The sequence below is a fragment of the Lacerta agilis genome, chromosome 16 (assembly GCF_009819535.1).
Source record: "Lacerta agilis isolate rLacAgi1 chromosome 16, rLacAgi1.pri, whole genome shotgun sequence".
Taxonomy (NCBI): Eukaryota; Metazoa; Chordata; class Lepidosauria; order Squamata; family Lacertidae; genus Lacerta; species Lacerta agilis.
This window is the reverse complement of record NC_046327.1, coordinates 33,066,159-33,087,464: the sequence shown is the minus strand read 5'-3', so window position 1 is coordinate 33,087,464 and position 21,306 is coordinate 33,066,159. Positions and strand designations below refer to the sequence as shown.

Below are 21,306 nucleotides of genomic sequence, written 5' to 3'. Positions count from 1 at the left end.
CTGCCCCCTTGTACACTGCAAAAGTAATGCATACTGTTGGCAAGCTACTGGCCAGAGTATTAAACACATTTAATGTGTGAATTCAGCTTTCTGAATTGTCCTCTGTCGTCCCTTTCTCTTTGTTCCCTCAATCTTTCCCAACATCAGGGTATTTTCCAGGGAATCTTCTCTTCTCATGAGGTGGCCAAAGTATTACAGCCTCAGCTTCAGGATCTGTCCTTCCAGTGAGCACTCAAGGCTGATTTCCTTCAGAACAGATAGGTTTGATCTTCTTGCAGTCCATGGGACTCTCAAGAGTCTCCTCCAGCACCATAATTCAAAAACATCAATTATTCGGCTATCAGCCTTCTTTATGGTCCAGCTCTCACTTCCATACATCACTACTGGGAAAACCATAGCTTTAACTATACGGACCTTTGTCGGCAAGGTGATGTCTCTGCTTTTTAAGATGCTGTCTACGTTTGTCATTGCTTTTCTCCCAAGAAGCAGGTGTCTTTTAATTTCGTGACTGCTGTCACCATCTGTAGTGATCATGGGACTCAAGAAAGTAAAATCTCTCACTGCCTCCATTTCTTCCCCTTCTATTTGCCAGGAGGTGATGGGACCAGTGGCCATGATCTTAGTTTTTTTTGATGTTGAGTTTCAGACCATATTTTGTGCTCTCCTCTTTCACCCTCATTAAAAGGTTCTTTAATTCCTCCTCACTTTCTGCCACCAAGGTTGTGTCATCAGCATACCTGAGGTTGTTGATATTTCTTCTGGCAATCTATTTCTGGTTTGGGATTCATCCAGTCCTGCCTTTCGCATGATGAATTCTGCATATAAGTTAAATAAGCAGGGAGACAATATACAGCCTTGTCTTAATCTCAGGGTCATGGGTTTGAGTCCTGGCTTGCATGGGGTTGGACTAGATGACCCTAGTGGACCTTTCCAACTCTACAATTCTAAGGTTCAAAAGAAACCGGAGCATTTCTGCCCAGGTGCACATACCTGCTTATGCGAGTATGTATGTATGTATGGTTTTCCCAGTAGTAATGTATGGAAGTGAGAGCTGGACCATCAAGAAGGCTGATCGCCGAAGAATTGATGCTTTTGAATTATGGTGCTGGAGGAGACTCTTGAGAGTCCCATGGACTGCAAGAAGATCAAACCTATCCATTCTCAAAGAAATCAGCCCTGAGTGCTCACTAGAAGGACAGATCTTGAAGTTGAGGCTCCAGTACTTTGGCCACCTCATGAGAAGAGAAGACTCCCTAGAAAAGACCCTGATGTTGGGAAAGATGGAGGGCACAAGGAGAAGGGGACGACAGAGGATGAGATGGTTGGACAGTGTTCTCGAAGCGACTAGCATGAGTTTGGCTAAACTGCGAGAGGCAGTGGAGGATAGGCGTGCCTGGCGTGCTCTGGTCCATGGGGTCACGAAGAGTCGGACATGACTGAACGACTGAACAACAACAACAACAACAAATGTATGTATGTATGTATGTATGTATTAATTATACCCCGCCCATCTGGCTGGCTTTCCCCAGCCACTCTGGGCAGCTCCCAACAGAATGTTTAAAATGCGATAAAATACCAAACATTAAAAACTTCCCTATACAAGGTTTCAGAAAGCTAAGAGATGTTTTCTAAGGCTGACCACAAATACAAAGATCTGTTCACCTACGGGACCTTGTAGCGGCCACCCAAGACTGCGGTGGTTGCCATTTGGAAACACAGCTCAATAAAAGTTGTTTTGAATATATGTTTTGCCTTGCTTTCTTCAGTTAATGTTTTGTTCCGTATTGTTTTTTTTGCTGTCCCAATGTGTGGTCGACCGCTTGGGAGATTCTTCTTCTCTGAAAGCATAAAACGAAGAACGACGCTAATAAGGAAAGTTTGATCGGATAACTAGCTCCAAAAGGAGGAGGGGACACACACACAACAACATTGATGCATTACTTAAAGGGGCGGGGTAGCAGGGGGCGGAGAACGCAAGCACGTGGGTTCCTGGCTCCCGTCCTCGGGATCCGTGAAAGGCGAACGTCAGCATGCAGCGAGGGGTGTCGGCGCGCCCGGCATGCACCGCGGGCTCGCCCTGCCCCGCCGGCGGCCATGCAGAGCCGGTGCGCCCTGGGCGCGCGGAGGGCGCGCTGGGCTGCGCGCCTGTGCGCCGAACGGGCGCTGCACTGCCGGGAAGGCGCTCCGGGGCAGCAGGCGGTGGCGGCGTCGAGCGAGGCGCTGCTGCGGAGGCTGGTCGCGGGCGGCGCGTCGGTGGTGCCGGGCTTCCTGAGCGAGGAAGAAGAGGCGCTGCTGGCGCGGGAGGTGGAGGCGCCGCTGCGCCGAGGCCGCTACCAGGACGCGCACTGGGACGGGGTGGGTACCCCCTGGGCACCCGACGTGGGCGCGCGAAGTGGAGAGGAGACGGGGGCTTTCCTCGTCCCGGGCCTTGGGCACCTGCCATCGGGGACCTGCCAAACATCTCACGAGATCTCTTCTCCACCCTGTAGGTTATTCATAGGTACCGCGAGACAGAAAAATCGCACTGGAGCAAGGAGAGTCAGGAGATCCTGCAAAGGGTCCGGGATACGGCTTTCCCCCCAGGAGTGCCGCAGCTCGCTCAAGTTCACGTCCTGGATTTGGATAAAACTGGCTACATAAAGCCTCACATAGACAGTGTCAAGGTAACGTAAACACGCCAGGTATTCTCCTTGCAGCTTTGCAGAATAGCATCCTGATAACCGGGGAGGGTTGTGCCCCAGAGCAGGGGTTGGAAATGGGGGTGGCCTCTGCATGCTGTGGGCTATAATGCCTCATTCCTGGGTATGATCTGTGCTGGCTGATACTGATGGGAGGGTCATAGCTGTCAACTTTTCATTTTTTTAAAAGGGAAATTCCCTTATTCCGAATAGGATTCCTCGCAAGAAAAGGGGAAAGTTGACAGCTATGGGGAGGGTGCCATGTTGGCCTCCCCTTCCCTAGGTGCCCTTTATTGAGGTTGAATCCTGATAAGACAGAAGTACTGTTCTTGGGGGACAGGGAGTGGGCAGGTATGGAGGACTCCCTGGTCCTGAATGGGGTAACTGTGCCCCTGAAGGACCAGTTGCGCAGCCTGGGAGTCATTTTGGACTCACAGCTGTCCATGGAGGCGCAGGTCAATTCTGTATCCAGGGCAGCTGTCTACCAGCTCCATCTGGTACGCAGGCTGAGACCCTACCTGCCCGCAGACTGTCTCGCCAGAGTGGTACATGCTCTGGTTATCTCCCGCTTGGACTACTGCAATGCGCTCTATGTGGGGCTACCTTTGAAGGTGACCCGGAAACTGCAATTAATCCAGAACGTGGCAGCTAGACTGGTGACTGGAGGTGGCCACCAAGACCATATAACACTGGTCCTGAAAGACCTACGTTGCCTCCCAGTACGTTTCCGAGCACAATTCAAAGTGTTGGTGCTGACCTTTAAAGCCCTAAACGGCCTCAGCCCAGTATACCTGAAGGAGTGTCTCCACCCCCATCGTTCAGCCTTCTGGCGGTTCCCTCATTGCGAGAAGCAATGCTACAGGGAACCAGGCAGAGGGTCTTCTCGGTAGTGGCGCCTGCCCTGTGGAACGCCCTCCCTTCAGATGTCAAAGAGATAAACAACTACCTGACATTTAGAAGACACCTGAAGGCAGCCCTGTTTAGGGAAGTTTTTAATGTGTGACATTTTAATGTATTTTTAATCTTTGTTGGAAGCCGCCCAGAGTGGCTGGGGAAACCCAGCCAGATGGGTGAGGTACAAATAAATAAATAAATAAATAATAAATACAGTATATTCTGGCGTATAAGACTACTTTTTAATCCAGGAAAATCTTCTCAAAAGTCGGGGGTCGTCTTATACGCCGGGTGGAAAATCTGTGGTTGAGTATAACTCAAACTCTATATTTTAACTAGAAAAGTTGGGGGTCGTCTTATACGCCCAGTCGTCTTATACGCTGCAATATACGGTAAATAAATAAATAAATAAATAAATAAATATTATTCCTAGAGCCATCTGACTGGCCAGGGTGGGGGAGGAGATGTGGTGCTAGAGGGAGCTTTGATCTGATCCGCCATAAATAGTCCTTATGGATTTGTTTGCAATATGGCAACTTCCCCCCTTCAGCTTGAGCCAGCAAAATGAATGGGAAGCAACATCAGGCAATGGCGACTGAATTAAGTGCAGGTGGGCAGCAGGAGACACCCCCCCCCCCCATGGCCATGAATGAGAGGCATATTTTTGGGGTGGGTGCAAGATTAATATTTAGCATTGGCCCTAAGGCCAGCTGGCCTTTTTCAAGAAGAGCGCTTGCCTTTTGTTGCTGCGCATTCATGCACAAAAGGTGGGCCCTTAGTTGCTATAAGGTCTAGTTCTCATTGAGAAGGTAAACTTGTGTTTGGACGGCAGCAGTACCTGTGACCGCAGCTGGAGGCTCGTCTGACTGAATGCTCCATTGTGCAAAGCAGCTCCCTGCATGTGTGAGAAGGATTCTAGCCTCTCATTCTCCCTGACATGCTAGTTTTCTGTGCCCAGGGGACTGTGTTTGGTGGAGGATTCCATCGCATGAGTTCCTTCAAACTGGATTCAAGGGGAAGAGTTCAAATACAGATTTACCCTGTCAGGGAGAACCAGGCTTGTCTGTTCCCTTCTGGCGTTGGCTTTCTGATGAGAATGGATTTTGCTTCAATTGGGGAATCGTTGCTTGCGAAGATTTGTGTTGGAACTTGATGCCTTGTAGCACAACCGTTGGCATGTGTCTACTCAGATGTGGGTCCCGTTGAGTTTGGTGCCCCTTCTTGGCAACATCAAACCCCTGTTCAGGCATTGAGAAAATGTGTTCAAATGTTAGCACCTTTCTCCGTGTAAATGTATCTTCCTGCTCCACCTCTCACAGGTGCTGTTGTTTCTGGCTTGTCTTAAAGGACTGGTTGTGATTACAGAATTAAACATTCTGTTCTCTTTCCCCCTTCCTTTTTTTTAATTAAAAAAACTATCTACTAGTTCTGTGGCTGCACAATTGCAGGCCTTTCCCTGCTGTCCTCAAGCGTAATGCGCCTGGTCAGTGAACAGAACGTGCACGACTGGCTGGACCTGCTGCTCGAACGCCGTTCTCTCTACATCCTCAGGTAATAAGCAATATTAGTATGTTAGAATTGCCTGGTTGGATTACAGGCAGAGAGACCATCTAGCCCAGCATCCTGCCTCCCAACAGATGCCTCTGAGAAAGTACGGCGATGAAAGCAAGAGTCCTCGCTTGTTGTTCGCTTACCTGTCAAAATCCCCTTGCAAAGCGTTCTTTGAGGGGAGCACTAGGCTCCTGCTTCCGCTTCTCTGCATGGCCACAAGGCGTGCTTCAGAACAATTTAAACACCATTCCCTGTTACGCTTAAACTCAGGGGGGTGAACCCCACTCAGGTACTGGTTCTAGCAAATCACGGTTCCCTGATTTTTGGATGTTACAAGGCAGTGTGTTTTGTTCAACAGCAGAAGCTTCTGATCCCCAAAAAGAGGGGAGAGGGGAATATATGAGCTCAGGACTCATTTGTGGATCAGGGAACCGTAGCTTCACATTATGTGTGAACCAGTCTGATGTCTTACAGGAATTCATGAAGGTTCTGAGCTCTTCATATACATGAAGTGCTGTGAGATGTAGACTAGTGTATTTTGTGTGTGTGTGTGTGTGTATCTGCAGACTGCATCTCTACAGGTGCGTAGCCGTGTTGGTCTGCCAATGTCAAAACAAAATAAAAAATAAAAAAATTCCTTCCAGTAGCACCTTAGAGACCAACTAAGTTTGTTCTTGGCATGAGCTTCAGATATCTGAAGAAGTGTGCATGCACACGACAGCTCGTACCAAGAACAAACTTAGTTGGTCTCTAAGGTGCTACTGGAAGGAATTTTTTATTTTGCACCTCTACTGTTAGTGTCCGAAAACAGAAGGTCTTCTTTAGGATTGCCCAGTGAAGCCAGATATAAAATACCCAAGTCCTGGGGCTGAGTCACAAAGACTCAACTGGGTGGTTCACAGTGTCTCTTTTTCTGCTTGGAGCAAAATTCCTTACACTCTGTCTTGCCAGAGTGATGCATGCTCTGGTTATCTCCCGCTTGGACTGCTGCAATGCGCTCTACGTGGGGCTACCTTTGAAGGTGACCCGGAAACTACAACTAATCCAGAACGCGGCAGCTAGACTGGTGGCAGGGAGCGGCCACTGCCGAGACCATATAACGCTGGTCCTGAAAGACCTACATTGGCACCCAGTACGTTTCCGAGCACAATTCAAAGTGTTGGTGCTGACCTTTAAAGCCCTACACGGCCTTGGCCCACCCAAGGAGTGTCTCCACCCCCATCGTTCAGCCCAAACACTGAGGTCCAGCTCCGAGGGCCTTCTGGCAGTTCCCTCATTGCGAGAAGTGAGGCTATAGGGAACCAGGCAGAGGGCCTTCTCGGTGGTGGCACCCGCCCTGTGGAACGCCCTCCCACCAGATGTCAAGGAAATAAACTATCTGACTTTTAAAAGACATCTGAAGGCAGCCCTGTTTAGGGAAGTTTTTAATGTTTGATGTTTTGTCGTGTTTTTAATCCTGTTTTCTGTTGGGAGTCGCCCAGAGTGGCTTTGGTAACCCAGCTAGATGGGCAGGGTATGTGTGTGTGTAAATAATTATTGGTTATGGTAACACACTGGTATCTTGTGTAATTTCTTCTTTGCTTAAGGGGGCCAGCTCGCTATGAATTCACTCATGAGATCCTTAAAGATGAGGAATCCTTTTTCGGTGGAAGGAAGGTTCCCCGGGAGCGGAGGATCTCTGTCATCTGCCGAAACCTCCCCTTGCCATCTACTCCACCGTAGAACCTGACTGGCTGTCTCCATTTGGAGTATCTCTTAAGCGCTCATCTGGTGGGAGTGGGGCTGCTTCTGAAATTGTTGCTCTTCCCTGCCCTCCTGGCTCCACCGGACACAGCTTTGCAGCCAGGAGTTAGTGATGGACTTTCTCCTCAGCGCACCAGAAGGAGAGTCCGAGGATGGTCAAGATTTAAGGCAGTTTTGCCCTTAGCGGATGGGAAAGAGGGGAGCCCTGCAAAGAGTTGGAGAAATGGGCCAAAACATACTTCATGAATGTACTGTTCATCTCAGGGAATAAAAATCTTGATGCTTCTTCTTTGATATGTTGCCCTCAAGTTTTTTGCTGCATTCACTGTCACAAGGCTGTTTCAAAATGGCGAACTCAGCAAAGGAGGCTGAACAGCTGTTGTCCAATGGAAGGTTTCAAGCTCTAACTAACGAAAGTGGAGGTGTTGAGAATCACACACCTGGTCTTTGGCAACTCGCTGGTGTGAACAGAATGGCAAAGCTTTACAGTACTTGTTTTTCCCAATTCAAAACCTGAATCGCCTGAATTTAGCTTTTTCTCACAGCTGGGATTTGCTCCCCATTGTGTGAGGTGTGTACCTCAAAGTGGGCCTTGCAAGGACCCGTCACGAGATCCTCAACAGTAGCCTGAGTATTCATGTGATCTAAAAATAATTCAGAGGCTAATTCAAGGTTCTCCTAGATTGGGATACTGGACAGGTGTGCACAGGGTGGAAACAGAGTAGAATAAAAAAATCCTGCTTCTGACCTGTGACACTGAAAGTCCATGAAGATAGCTGGCAATCAGAAACAGAAAAATGGAAGACAAGGCACAGATTTGATATTGGCTGGGGAAAGAGAGGGGGGGGGAGACTGTAGTGCTCACAAAATTTCCACTCTTTGCACTCCTTCCATAGGTCACATACAGGTGAAACTCGAAAAATTAGAATATCGTGGAGAAGTCCATTTATGTAAGCAATTGTTTCCATTAGCTACTGGAGTTTAATATATGAGATAGACTCATGGCATGCAAAGCGAGATATGTCAAGATTTGTTATAATTGTGATGATTATGGCATACAGCTGATGAAAACCCCAAAGTTGAAATTGTTAATTTGGGGTTCTCATCAGCTGTACGCCATAATCATCACAATTATAACAAATAAAGGCTTGACATATCTCGCTTTGCATGTCATGAGTCTATCTCATATATTAGTTTCACCTTTTAAGTTGAATTACTGAAAGAAATGAACCTTTCCACGATATTCTAATTTTTCGAGTTTCACCTGTAATCCTTGAATCAACTGGTGCTGGTGCAGGGAGGGAGAATTTAGGGAAATGCCTGGGCTAGACCTGTTGCCCACCATTTCAAGACCTTGGACCCACCTTTAACTCCAGCCTGCAAGAAAGGACCCACTTTCTATTTGTACTGTATGCTGCATATGGCCATCTTCCTCCTCTGACTTTTCACCCTTCTCTGTCCATCGCTGCCTCTTCTTCCCTCCCTCCCTCCCTCCCTCCCTCCCTCCCTCTCTTTTTAAATAGAAAAAGATTCATGATACTTGTGGAGCTGGGATGATTGAGAAGCACTTTCCTTTTTTGAAAACCTGTATATGTTTTTCCTTAGAATGTAGGCTTGTCGCCAGGGTCTCTTTCTGATTTTTATATTTTCCTTGGTTCCTCAAATAGCATAGGTACCTAATAATAATACAAGTTACAGGTAGGTAGCCGTGTTGGTCTGCCATAGTCAAAACAAAATAAAAAATTAAAAAAATTCCTTCCAGTAGCACCTTAGAGACCAACTAAGTTTGTTCTTGGTATGAGCTTTAATGTACATGCACACTTCTTCAGATTTAGGTATCTGAAGAAGTGTGCATGCACATGAAAGCTCATACCAAGAACAAACTTAGTTGGTCTCTAAGGTGCTACTGGAAGGAATTTTTTATTTTTTATTTTGTTTTTAATAATAATACTATTATTCATCAGGTATTGCTTTTCTATACCTGGCATTGCCTGGGTGACAGTGCAGCAGTCAGCAGTCTCTTATCATTTGGCTCAGGTCATCCGTTGGGGAATAATAATAATAATAATAATAATAATAATAATAATAATATTTATACCCAGACCATCCAGTCTTTGCTCCCATGAAGCAACCTGTCCTAATGAGTGCTGGTAACCCCAAAACTGTGGACACTGTCATTTCCTTGCTTGCTCTTTATTGCATAGACACCAGTATTTACAAGTCAATCATTCTTAATGCATGTCTGGGACTAATACCCTCAAGCCTCTTAACACGAGAAATCAGCATATACATTATTATTCTGTAACGGGGAGCTCAGTTTGGACAAAGGGTAGCACAACTGCTAGGCCTTCCTCCTGTTCAGGGGAAGAAATAAATTAAATAACTTAGAAATAACCCATAAATATATCCGCTTGCTCAGCCCTCACAGCGCCGCCCCAGCCTCTCAGACCTAATTCGGAAAGGGTCCAGTCAAAACACCGCGTGTTTGTAAAGTGAAGTGGTCCCAGGGAGGAGCAGGGGACCAGTAATGGGTGTGACACTCCTCGGGCCGCTCCCCTTGGCTGTGAGTTATGAGGAATGGCTCTGCACTTGGAACTGGGGAGCAGCATAGGGGCCTGGGCACCCCATGCTGGGGCGTCCTTGTTAGTTACACATTAATTGGTGGCTAAAAGCACATCTCTGAGCCAAGGACTGCGTTGGTGGGGCAATGTAAAGGTGGCCTGTTCTACTGTGGGCTCTGCTGCTGCCCCATGTCTGCATTAATTTATCCCTCCCCTCGCCCCCTCAAAAAAACAACACCACACCGTCAGCCCACACAGCTGCAGGCAGCGGCCGAAAGCTGCTCCACCTCCTGCCACTGGTGCCTGTCGTCCAGGAAAGCCACATCCTCATAGTGTGTGGGGCGGCAGCAGGGGTCCCCCATGGCCGGTATCTCGCTCCTCTGCAGCAGAGCGGAGAGGGTCAGGTCATGGTTGCTGCGGGCCTTGGGGCAGCTGCCGCTGCAGAACTTGAAGAGGATGGTCTCCTCGGAGCTGTAGCCCAAGCCCAGGTCCTTGACGCGAACCTGCAGGCTTCGCAGGCGGCACTCCCGGTCCTCGGGCCTCTCCCATGCGCTCCGCTTGGGACGGCTCCTGGCCGGGCTAGGAAGTGACTTGAGCAGGCTGTTCTGGAGTCCTGCCATGTCCAGGGAGGTCTGCATTTCTGAAACGAGAAGGAAGAATGGGGGGATCCAATTTAAAATGTCCTGCTCCCATAGTTTGACAGCCAAGCCCTACCCCTCCAGTGTGGTGTAGTGGTTAAGAGTGGTAGACTCATAATCTGGTGAACCGGGTTTGTGTCTCCGCTCCTCCACATGCAGCTGCTGGGTGGCCTTGGGCTAGTCACACTTCTCCTTGCTTGCTCTCAGCCCCACTCACCTCACAGAGTGTTTGTTGTGGGGGAGGAAGGGAAAGGAGAACGTTAGCCGCTTTGAGACTCCTTCGGGTAGTGATAAAGCGGGATATCAAATCCAAACTCTTCTCGGCACACCTCCAAGCTGGGATCACTTCCAATATTTGAGCCCCATCTGGGAATAAGATGCCTGGAGAAAGGGAAGGCTCAGTGTCCTTGGACAATCAGATACCCAACCCTTCTCTGGTAGTCGTTGCCTGCCTGTGGCCCTCCAGATGTTTGGGGAAGTCTGTTCTGCATGACTGGGCCAATTCTGCGTTTCAACACCCAAGGGATTGTTGCCATCCTACCTGATCCTTGCGCACTGTGCTGTGTCATTTATAGCGCTCAAAAAGCTAGAGCGCTGGTACAGGGACCTAGGTCACAGATAGCGAGCAAGCTTCTACAGTTGTCCAGCTTTGTATGCGCAGTGGATCTGGCTATTCACAGCTGGGAATGTTTTGAATTGTAAATAACTGATACATCAGCCGCACACATAGAACAACGACTTGGCCATTTCTTACCAAATAAGAAATATGTACAAAATGAACTTGGGAGGCAGGGAAGGGGTACAGGAGAAGCTCACATTACTTCCTCTCTCTAGGCATTTCCAAACACTGGGTTTTTTGTTTTAATAAGTCCCTTCCATGCCACAAGTGCATTAAGACAGAGGGCTTGCGTGCACTCAAAAACTAAAACAATGTTTTACTGAACTTTCCCCTCTCAATACTAAGCTTTAAGCCGTGAAGCAGGGGAGGGGAACTTGTTTGGCCCTCAGCCAGGAAAGCAGCAGGTGAAGGGATGATGGGAGTTGTAGTTCGGCAACCTCTGGAAGTTCCCCATCCCTGTTGTTGCTGCTGCGGCAGCTTTGGTTGGCAATGGATCAAGAGAAGAGACTTCAGAGAACAGAACCGTAGTGCCTTTTGGGAAAGGGGTGTGTGTGCTTTTTTAAAATAATGGCACAAGTTCCTTGAAACACATTTCATAACTAATTATTTAGTACATTTCATAACTAATTATTTAGTACATTTTTATTCTGTCCTTCCAAGGGCAGCACACATGGTGTGTGTGTGTGTGTGTGTGTGTGTGTGTGTGTGTGTGTGTGTCCCACCATTTTATTCTCACAACTACCTAGTGAGGTCAGAGAGAGAGCACCTGTAGGTAAGCTTCATTGTTAAGTAGTAATTGGAGGTTTAGCCTCCAAATCTTAACACTTTCTGGCTTTCCTGGGAGTGAATCTAAACCAGGCATAGGCAAACTCGGCCCTCCAGATGCTTTGGGACTACAACTCCCATCATCCCTAGCTAACAGGGCCAGTGGTGAGGGATGATGGGAGTTGTAGTCCCAAAACATCTGGAGGGCCTGATCTAAATATTGCTCTAAGCACGGTCTTGCTTACAGCTGTGGCCTTAGCTAGACTAGGCCCTTCTCAATGCTCCATCATGCTCTTCTACCCAAACTAGTATGTTCATTCATCCGATGTTTGGTACACCAGATGACCTTCATGACATTTATATTTCTGGAGCCCTGGAAGGGATGTTCAAGGCCACCCTCAATGGCCACGCTGCACATCGTGAAGAGGCATGCCACAGAATCTCTTGAAAGGGCACAGAATATGAACTGCCCTTTCCAGCTCCTGTTATTGTCAGTGAGAGATGCTGAGTCTCGCACTGCTTTGCTAATGCCCCCAAACTCTGGTTGGCCGATGCAGCCGTTTGTTCCAGCAAGCTACTGCGATATTCAGAGACACAAGCGATGTGCTCAAGGCCACAACCGGGGATTTTCCAGAAGAGCAGAAATCTGGACCCACATTGCTTCATTCCAAGAGAGCACCTTAGCTCATTCTAGCCCACCAGCTACAGCAACAGCCACCACCAAACCCAAGCATGGCAGGATCCCTTTATTGGAAGCGCAATTCAGTAGGAGCTTCTTAAGAATTCCCAAATGGTTGTCATACCTAGTGGTGTCTGTGGCGCATCTCCGATTGCGGTCCCCAACGAGGTCTGCATTGCCAGGCTCTTGCCTTCAGTGAGCTGGGAAGGAACTATTTGGATCAACAGGACCAGAGAGAGGAGCTGAGGGGGCCCCATCCTTTACCCAGTGAGCAGGGCCAGGTTCTATAAGGAAGATGACTCCTTCCCCCTCATTTATATCTTCTTTGGAACGGGGGTGGGAGGGAGAATAGCATGTAGGCCGGCTGGAAGGAAAAGCGTTAACCCTTGTGCCTTGAAAACTATTACAGATCACGCAAGTGATGTTTCCTGCGCGATGGGCTTAGAGGCTCAATCGAGAAAGCGCTCATAAATCACTGTCGCTTCGATGAGATCCCTGTAAAGGATGCAGCCTCTCTCCCTGCAGCCTATTACCCTTTCCTCGAGATGTTTCTGGGAGCCCTCCTTGCAGGAGGCGGGCAGAGAACCACCCTAGCCGCATCCAGTCCACTTTCTTTTCTAAGTACCAGGTCTGCCAGCTAAACAAGTAGCCCACGTAGTCAGTTGGAGCAGCAATACTCCAGGGGTACCAATGCAAGAAGTTTTGGGGAGGTTGTCCTTGGCAATGTTGTAACACTGGGGTTAGGTGCAGGTCTACACAACCCAAGTGTCTTGCCCACTCTCTTCTGTGTCCAGTGCGTTTTTCTGGTAGCATGGCTGCGTCCCTTGGCTTTGATGGGAATTGGAACCATTGGTGTTTCTGTCAAATGCTGCCCTCGTCTCCCCATCCGAAATGGTTAAATCTTTAAGAGAGCCCAGAATCCTTGAATGGAAATTCCTGGAGCTTATTCTGCCCAGATCCCCGCTGTGGTGAAATGCTTTCGGGAGGAGTTGCTGACAGTGGCGGCTGGCGGGGTGGGTGGGGAGAGAAAAAGAAGGGCAACTCCATAAATTATGGCTTCATGGAACATACCGAGCTGGCTGGCTTGGCCCTGGCTTCAGAAGCAACCTAGCCTGCAGTTATCGGACAGGATGTCCGGAAAGGGGGACTCCCTTTCTCCACACTGGTGGATGGTGAGGAGATGGAGCCAAACCTCCCTTCTTGAGAGAGCGGGGTGATGGCACTGATGCCAACACCACTGTGCTTCATAGGGCACCCCTAGTGGGACAGAGAACAGTGCCTCTACTGCCTCAGAACCACAACATGCTACACACAATCTCTCCCTCCACTGTGAAACGACACTTCCAGGCTGTTGCACAATCCAGACTTGGTCCTGAGGGACATGCCCTTTCTACGGCTTAATGATAAGGGAGCAGCCCAAGGTGGGCAGCACCAAAAATTGTCCTTACGCAGGTTTGTTTCTGTGCTCGCTTCAGCACAGCTCATGATGCTTGGGGTGGGCCTGCACTGAACTTAAGCCATGTGATGGGGCAGAGGAGGATGCTGAGAGATAACTGGCTGCATGCAACCAAACATGACACCTTCATCACAAAAACGGGGAGGTTGTAGAGCTCAGCTGCTGCACAGCTCCCTCGGTAGGACCAAGGTGGGCAGTCAGGGCCAGCTGACCTTTGCAGTTTGTTGCTGCTTTGACCTGAAACATATCAGATCCGCCGCCGGCTGCTGCAGGGTCAAAAAGACACCTGAGACTAATGGCTCCAAAGAGCTTCCCCTTGGTGTGTTTTGTGCTCTCTGGGCTAGTGTGCAACTCCATATCAGCCGCTTCCATGTATGTGAGCATTCCTGGAATGCCGAGAGAAAGGTCAGCAAAGGGGGAAGAGGAATTTGGGGCAGGCGAGCCGTCGTCTGGCTGTCGGCTTAGCTCTGTAGAGCATGGAACATCTTCTTGAGCCCCGGCGAGGCCGGGAGCGCTTGCATGTGGCATGACAGCGCTGATAAATCACCATCAAGCCGACACAAGAGGGATCTCCGCTGTCTGTGCTCGGCCTCTCCAAGCACATTCCTTCCACTTGGCATGGGGAATACCACAACAGGGCCCAATGGAGGCTTAGCAGGAGTGGAAACAGTCTGGAGAATAAGGAGGAGCGGAATAACAGGCCAGAGGGCAATAAGGATGATCAATGGATGTGAGTTGTGCGGGTGGGCAGAAGGGAGGACACCCAACTTCAACCGTCTAATGTGCCAAGTGAACAGTAGTGATGGGGAGCTTGTGGCCCTCAAGATGTTTCTGCACTAGAACCCCTCTCATACCCAACTATTCACCATGCTGGCTGGAGGTGGTGAGAGCTGGAGTCCAAAACCATCCAGAGGACCACACAAGTTCCCCATCTCAACTGGATATGGGCACATGGAGTTACGTGTGTATGCATTTGTATCAGGAATGGTTAGAGCAGTGGCTTTCAAGCTGTATTTCCAAGGGAACCCTGAGCTTCCTCAGAGTTTTACTGAAGGTTCCTCAATGTGAAAATCATGACCACTAATGAATGGCATGGCAAGCTCTCTTTCAGGGAGGGCTGTCTGTAGTGTCCATGTTTGAAGGAAACCTCTCTGCCACAACAGACCTTCTATGCAATGTACAGCCATGGGATTGTTCTAGGTTTCCACAGGGCCATGGGTGAGGCCCAACCATCTTAGTCAGGGCCTTGTGTGAACAGAATGTGTGTCCTAGCACATGGTCAAGATTATCCTCTGGGACATTCGAGGGTTTCTCTACAGACAATGCAGGAAGGGTTCCTTGAGAGCAAGTTAAAAAAGAAAAATCTGGCAGGGAAGCTGAGAGTCAGTCATCTTATCCAACATGTGTAGGGAACAGGATTCAGTAAGCCTGCCACAAATTCACTGGAAATTCCACTGTTCCACAAGGCAGTCTATGACTCCGATTCCAACCCCTAGGCCTGTCTTTCTCAATCTTCTGAAACTCACACTCCCTTTTAGCTAACATAAGAATCCCATTTGTCCCCTGAAATTGGCTCTGGCCTGGGTGTGTGTGTCAGAACCTCCAGGACAGTGCAAAGGGGAAGAAGGAGGGTAGTTTTATTTGGCAAGCTGAAATCCTTGTGCAGATGGAACAGGTGTGATGTTGAATTCCACCCGTTGTGTGAAATGGTCCTTTCTACTCCCCATCACTTTGAAAGAAAGCCTCCCCATGCCCGATCTAAGAGGGTACCCCACAGCCACCTGAAACAAGGAAGTGTGGCACATATATCTTTTTATTCCAACTATACAATTATCTTTTTGTAGTGGGAAACTGGGGAATGAAACATTATTTAAGAATTCGCAACCATAGTCCGACAATGTCCAGTTAAGGACTCACTTAGGGGACTAAGGACAGAGACCCACATCCCTTTTGTCTGAGGTTGCTGGCTACTTGGCATTTAAATGGTCTTGGCATTTTAATTTAACACTGTGCCTGATGGAAAAAAGGAACACTAGAGCCACAAACACAGTGGTGGCCATTGAGCCAGTGTGGTGTAGTGGTTAAGAGTGGTAGACTCGTAATCTGGGGAACCGGGTTCGTGTCTCCGCTCCTCCACATGCAGCTGCTGGGTGACCTTGGGCTAGTCACACTTCTCTGACGTCTCTCAGCCCCACTCACCTGACAGAGTGTTTGTTGTGGGGGAGGAAGGGAAAGGAGAATGTTAGCCGCTTTGAGACTCCTTCGGGTAGTGAAAAGCAGGATATCAAATCCAAACTCTTCTTCTTTATATTTACAAACAAAGACTCTAGCCAGTGGGAGAAATCCTACTGACGCTTTGCTATGCAGTGGGTATCAATGTGGCCATCTTGGCAAGGCCTGAGAAGACTATGGACCACCTAGCTCTGCCACAATAGCGCACAACAAGGCTTTGTGCACCGAAGACCCACAACCCACCCAGGACACTACTGGCACTACTCTGCTTCCAAGCAGAGCAACATACTGGCTTGCAGAGACATAACCAAGACCCAAAGAGGTGGGACCTAGTCCGAAAGGGAGGCCTGTGCCTCCATGCAGGTGTTATCTCAAGCATGTTATTTTTAGCCAGGACATCTAAAGGTCTGCTCTCCTGCCAACAGAGACCGCAGTGGGTAGTGGCATGCGAGGAACAATTTGAGGAATGCTGGGGCTGCTCCAGTCTGGAGGATAGGGGATTTGTGGAGGATAAATCACAACTGGCCTTCCCTTGATGCTCCTGAATGGATGATGGATGAGGAAACTGTATTGGAAGGGTAAGGGATCAGTGCCCAGAGGCTGGGGCAGAGCAGAGCATTGAAGACGCAGCACCTACTTATGCCAGTGCACAGGACCTGCAAAAACATTCATGTTCATGGAGTCATAGAATTGCAGTTGGAAGGGACCATGAGGGTCATCTAGTCCAACGTCCTGCAATGCAGGAATATTTTGCCCAATGTGGGGCTTGAACCCACAACCCTGAGAATGAGTCTTATGCTCTATCAACTGAGCTATGCATGTCAGTCTGTTGGTTGTGAACTGGCTTTGCGCAGATAGCTGGTGGTATTTATATCGACCATGGAATAGTTCTGAAAGGCACAGAACTCTAACCTAACAACAAATTGATGAGAAGAAGTTTACAATCAAGTAGACAAAATTACATATGCAAAGTATAGGCAGGGCCTAAAATTTGGACCCTCACAGTTGTCCTATTGGAATCGAGTAACTTATTTGAGCAGATAAACATACATGACTTTCTCCCACTAGTGAAAACTGCAATCAGGGTCTCGAAATGTTTCCGGGTTGTGCGGTTGACATGTGGATACCTACCTTAGAAACTAATTGCACTCACTGGTAATACGAATGCTTGTCAGTTCCTCGGGGAGGGGGATGCTTTTGCAGTTATCACCTCAGGAAGATAATTGAAATAGGACAGCCTGCATGCTGTCAGCTACTTAGAGCATTCTTCCATATAAGAAAGAAATTTTTTTGTGCTCTATGGTTCTTTGCAAGCCTCACTGAAACCTTATTTTAAAACTTCTCATAATCAATATATTGCTGTTACAGTCCCGTGCCTTGTAGCGCTGTTTGTGATTATAGTATAGAAGCTGCCCTTTTATGTGATTTGGTATCTATATTGAGCCAAACATGCAACTAAATGCACCAGCAATCAACCAACTTTCAGAAACCAGAATACAAATTCCCATAGTAGTATCTGAGTCAGATTAGGAATAATGTGAGTGGAGGACCAGGCTAGTTTTAGAGATACCACAATATTGCTATGAAGAGTTAACTGGGCCTAAAGATGGAGGGCACAAGGACAAGGGGATGACAGAGGACAAGATGGTTGGACAGTGTTCTTGAAGCAACCAACATGAGTCTGACCAAACTGCGGGAGGCAGTGGAAAAAAGGAGTGCCTGGCGTGCTCTGGTCCATGGGGTCACGAAAAGGTGTACACAACTAAACGACTAAACAGCAACAAAAATGAATTAAATATGAGGTTGCCAACCTTTCTGGACCAGTGGGCACATTTTGTATATTGAGGGACTGCTGTGGGCACCAGTCACAACATGGCTGCCATGGGGGCATGGCATATAGCACAATGTTAGCATACAGCCATGGTGAAGCTTTCTCCATAATCACATTCCCATACAGTACTAGAAAAGACAAATTTACCTGTTCAGTTTCTGTCTGCCATTTTGCTGTCCCCAGCCAGCACAGCAAGGGATTGGGGAGATGGGAATCCAACATCTGGAGACTGCTTTCCCCCTTTCAGGCCTACAGAAATGTTCTCTGTACTTACTATGGTATGTATGTTGGGTTGCAATAAACTATTATGCAGTATAGACACATTTTCAATGGCCATTCTTTTCTGCGGGTCTACTCTGAGTAAATGCTAGTCAACTAAATCCTCATAGTGCAGTTACGTAACTTGTAGGCACTTGCCCCCTCCTTGCTGGCCTTCAAGGGAGCCTTAATACTTAAATAGTTTAATGGCAGTTTTTAATGGCTGTTTTAATAGCTATTCTTAACGTTGATTTGTCCCCCATTTTTAACTGTTTTACTTGCTAATGCAATTTCAGGGTTGTTGGTTATTTTATTGTTCTATTATCATTTGCAAACCACCTTGGGAGAAGTTACTCTGAAAGGCACCTTTAGCAGCCATAACAATATATTATTAGCCTTATCCTTCCTTCCTCTTCTTTTAATCTCATGATTTCATTCCGTTAAGTTTTCTTGGTCACAGCAGTCTTCTTTGAAGAAAGTGATTTTCTACAGACTTGCGTGCTTGACTGCAGGCACATAGGACTATATATGTGAAATGATGCAAGCTGACCATATTCATCAACTGTTGGGAATACCAGCCTGGAGCCAGGCCTGCTAACTCTGAAAACTGCCATCCCATATCTTAAATTCAAAAATTACTAGGGGAAAAAATTACTAGACTCAAGAAAGGAACTGATTGGGGCAACTGGCCTGGCCTGGAGCAGCACCACAGGTTCCTGAGCCCAAATAATCTTATGTAATGTGCTTGCTTAGTTTTGATCAGGTCGCTTACTTATGTAGACCATTCTTACCCTGCTTCTCTCACTCAGGCCATTTCCGATGTCATACATTTCTGCTGCTGGTGCTGTACTGTACATATCCTCTCAGAGCACTTATTCCTTGGAGGCTTGGACACAATCTGTGCCTGTTGTGGATTAGGAGTGGCCGCCAGGACCATATAACACCGGTCCTGAAAGACCTACGTTGCCTCCCAGTACGTTTCCGAGCACAATTCAAAGCGTTGGTGCCAACCTTTAAAGCCCTAAATGGCCTCGGCCCAGTATACCTGAAGAAGCGTCTCCACCCCCATCGTTCAGCCTGGACACAGAGGTCCAGCTCTGAGGGCCTTCTGGCGGTTCCCTCCCTGAGAGAAGTGAGGCAGAGGGCCTTCTCGGTAGTGGTGCCCGCCCTGTGGAACACCCTCCCATCAGATGTCAAGGAAATAAGCAACTATCTGACTTTTAGGAGACATCTGAAGGCAGCCCTGTTTAGGGAAGTTTTTTAATGTTTGATGTTTTATCATGTTTTTAATATTCTGTTGGGAGCCGCCCAGAGCTACTGGGGAAACCCAGCCAGATTTTGGGGGGGGGGTTATAAATAAATTATTATTATTATTAGGTGAGGGGCTCCCCCTGGAGTCGGCCAGTGGGCAGGGGTGGCCCTCCCTCAGATGTTTGTGGGGTGGCTGGTCCACCTGGCTCAGTATTGCCTCAGCCGTGGCTCTCTAGGGCTTGAGGCAGGGAGTCTCTTCCTACCTGGAGATGCCCATGGGCTGACTGACACAAGGCTTTTCTTCTTTTCTCTCCACACTCCTCCAATCAAGTTCCAGGATGAGAGACAACCGGTTGCCGCCTCCTTCTTCGCACAGACGTCCTTCTTCCTCCTCCTCTTTCGCAGCAGGATGGCGGACCACGCAGCTCCCCTGAGCATCTCTTTCAGCCAAAGGAACTCGACCACAGAGACTGGCATACCCAGCAGCTTATAGCAGTGACTTTCTGTGCACAAAACAGCAACTCCAGATGTGTGCATACACGCAACAGTTCTGGCTCGGGCTGCTAGTGCTCATGAACGGATTAAGAGCGGAGGCTGTGCTGTGGTCACAGAGCTGTCAAGCATGTATATATGTCCCTGTTTCCTGCTTTGGATGACATCATCTCCAAATCGTGCTAGCATTCCCATAGAAGGCAACGGTGCTAGGAGAGTGAGGGGGCCATCACCCAGAAGTACTGTCATCCCCCCCTCCCTCAAGAGCCCACAGGACACAAAGATGCACAAGGATGCTTGGCAGACACCGCGGAGCATTTTTACCAAATTATTCACAACATGCCAGGCATCCCAGAGAGTGTGAGACATCTTGCTTGAACGAGAGGTGGCGGTGATGCAAGGGCCAGAGAGGTCAGCAAGCAGCAAAGCTGCGCAGGCACCAAAAGGGGAGCCCCCTTACATAGGACTTCCTGAGACAAGCATGACAAGACACGCCCAGGCAGTTGCTTTGCTAGCATGGTAAGCCTGTGGAAGCAGGTGATCCTCGTAACACCAAGGTTGGATACATCAGCAGCACCAAATACTGGACAGCAGCACTGTAAAGGCAGGCAGGCATTATGAGGAGGAGAGAGGTTGCTAAAGACATAGTCATGGCAAGAGCCAGTGTCAAAATGCATACCAAGGTATGAGGAGGGATGGGGTTTAGGTGGTGGAGTCTCCTTCCTTGGAGGTTTTTAAGCAGAGCTTGGATGGCCATGCGTCATGGATGCTTTAGCTGAGATTCCTGCATTGCAGGGGGTTGGACTTGATGACCCAGTGTGGTGTAGTGGTTAAGAGCGGTGGACTCGTAATCTGGTGAACCGGGTTCGCGTCTCCGCTCCTCCACATGCAGCTGCTGGGTGACCTTGGGCTAGTCACACTTCTCTGAAGTCTTTCAGCCCCACTCACCTCACAGAGTGTTTGTTGTGGGGGAGGAAGGGAAAGGAGAATGTTAGCCGCTTTGAGACTCCTTCGGGTAGTGATAAAGCGGGATATCAAATCCAACTCTTCTTCTTCTTGTTCCAACTCTAAGATTCTATGATTCTATGACCTGACACAGGTGCTTTTGAGCATCTTGTATGCGCCCATTCACTCCTCTGAACATGTGTTCCATGTTGGAGGGTACAGACTACTTCTCTGGAGAAGTGGTTCCAATCAGGGTGTGGTATACAGGAATGGCCCAAACAAGAGCAACACATTTCCTCAGCTCTCTGCCTACTTTCAGTATACCTAAAGGAGCGTCTCCACCCCTATTGTTCAGCCCGGACACTGAGGTCCAGATCCGAAGGCCTTCCGGCGGTTTCCTCACTGCGAGAAGTGAGGTGACAGGGAACCAGGCAGAGGGCCTTCTCAGTAGTGGCACCCGTCCTGTGGAATGCCCTCCCACCAGATGTCAAGGAAATAAACAACCATCTGACTTTTAGAAGACACCTGAAGGCAGCCCTGTTTAGGGAAGTTTTTTAAATGTTTGATGTTTTATCGTGTTTTTAATATTCTGTTGGGAGCCGCCCAGAGTGGCTGGGGAAACCCAGTCAGATGGGTTGGGTATCAATATATTATTATTATTATTATTATTATTATTATTATTATTACTATGTTTATGCCCATTTGGAGCACCA

At 48.3% G+C, this 21,306-nt stretch overlaps 2 protein-coding genes across 2 annotated transcripts; one reads left to right on the top strand and one right to left on the bottom strand.

Annotated features, from left to right (window-relative positions):
* Positions 1 to 2,079: 2,079 nt before the first annotated feature.
* On the top strand, positions 2,080 to 7,160 carry ALKBH7 (alkB homolog 7). Its single transcript, XM_033173660.1, has 4 exons — positions 2,080 to 2,355; positions 2,490 to 2,663; positions 4,999 to 5,123; positions 6,710 to 7,160. The coding sequence occupies exons 1-4, from the start codon at positions 2,095 to 2,097 to the stop codon at positions 6,843 to 6,845; spliced, it is 696 nt and encodes a 231-aa protein (XP_033029551.1). The 5' UTR covers positions 2,080 to 2,094; the 3' UTR covers positions 6,846 to 7,160.
* Positions 7,161 to 9,460: 2,300 nt separating this feature from the next.
* PSPN (persephin) lies at positions 9,461 to 12,703 on the bottom strand. Its single transcript, XM_033173861.1, has 2 exons — positions 12,215 to 12,703; positions 9,461 to 10,059 (listed from the first exon to the last, which is right to left on the bottom strand). Exons 1-2 carry the CDS (start codon positions 12,383 to 12,385, stop codon positions 9,673 to 9,675), a joined length of 558 nt encoding a protein of 185 aa, XP_033029752.1. The 5' UTR covers positions 12,386 to 12,703; the 3' UTR covers positions 9,461 to 9,672.
* Positions 12,704 to 21,306: the final 8,603 nt, after the last annotated feature.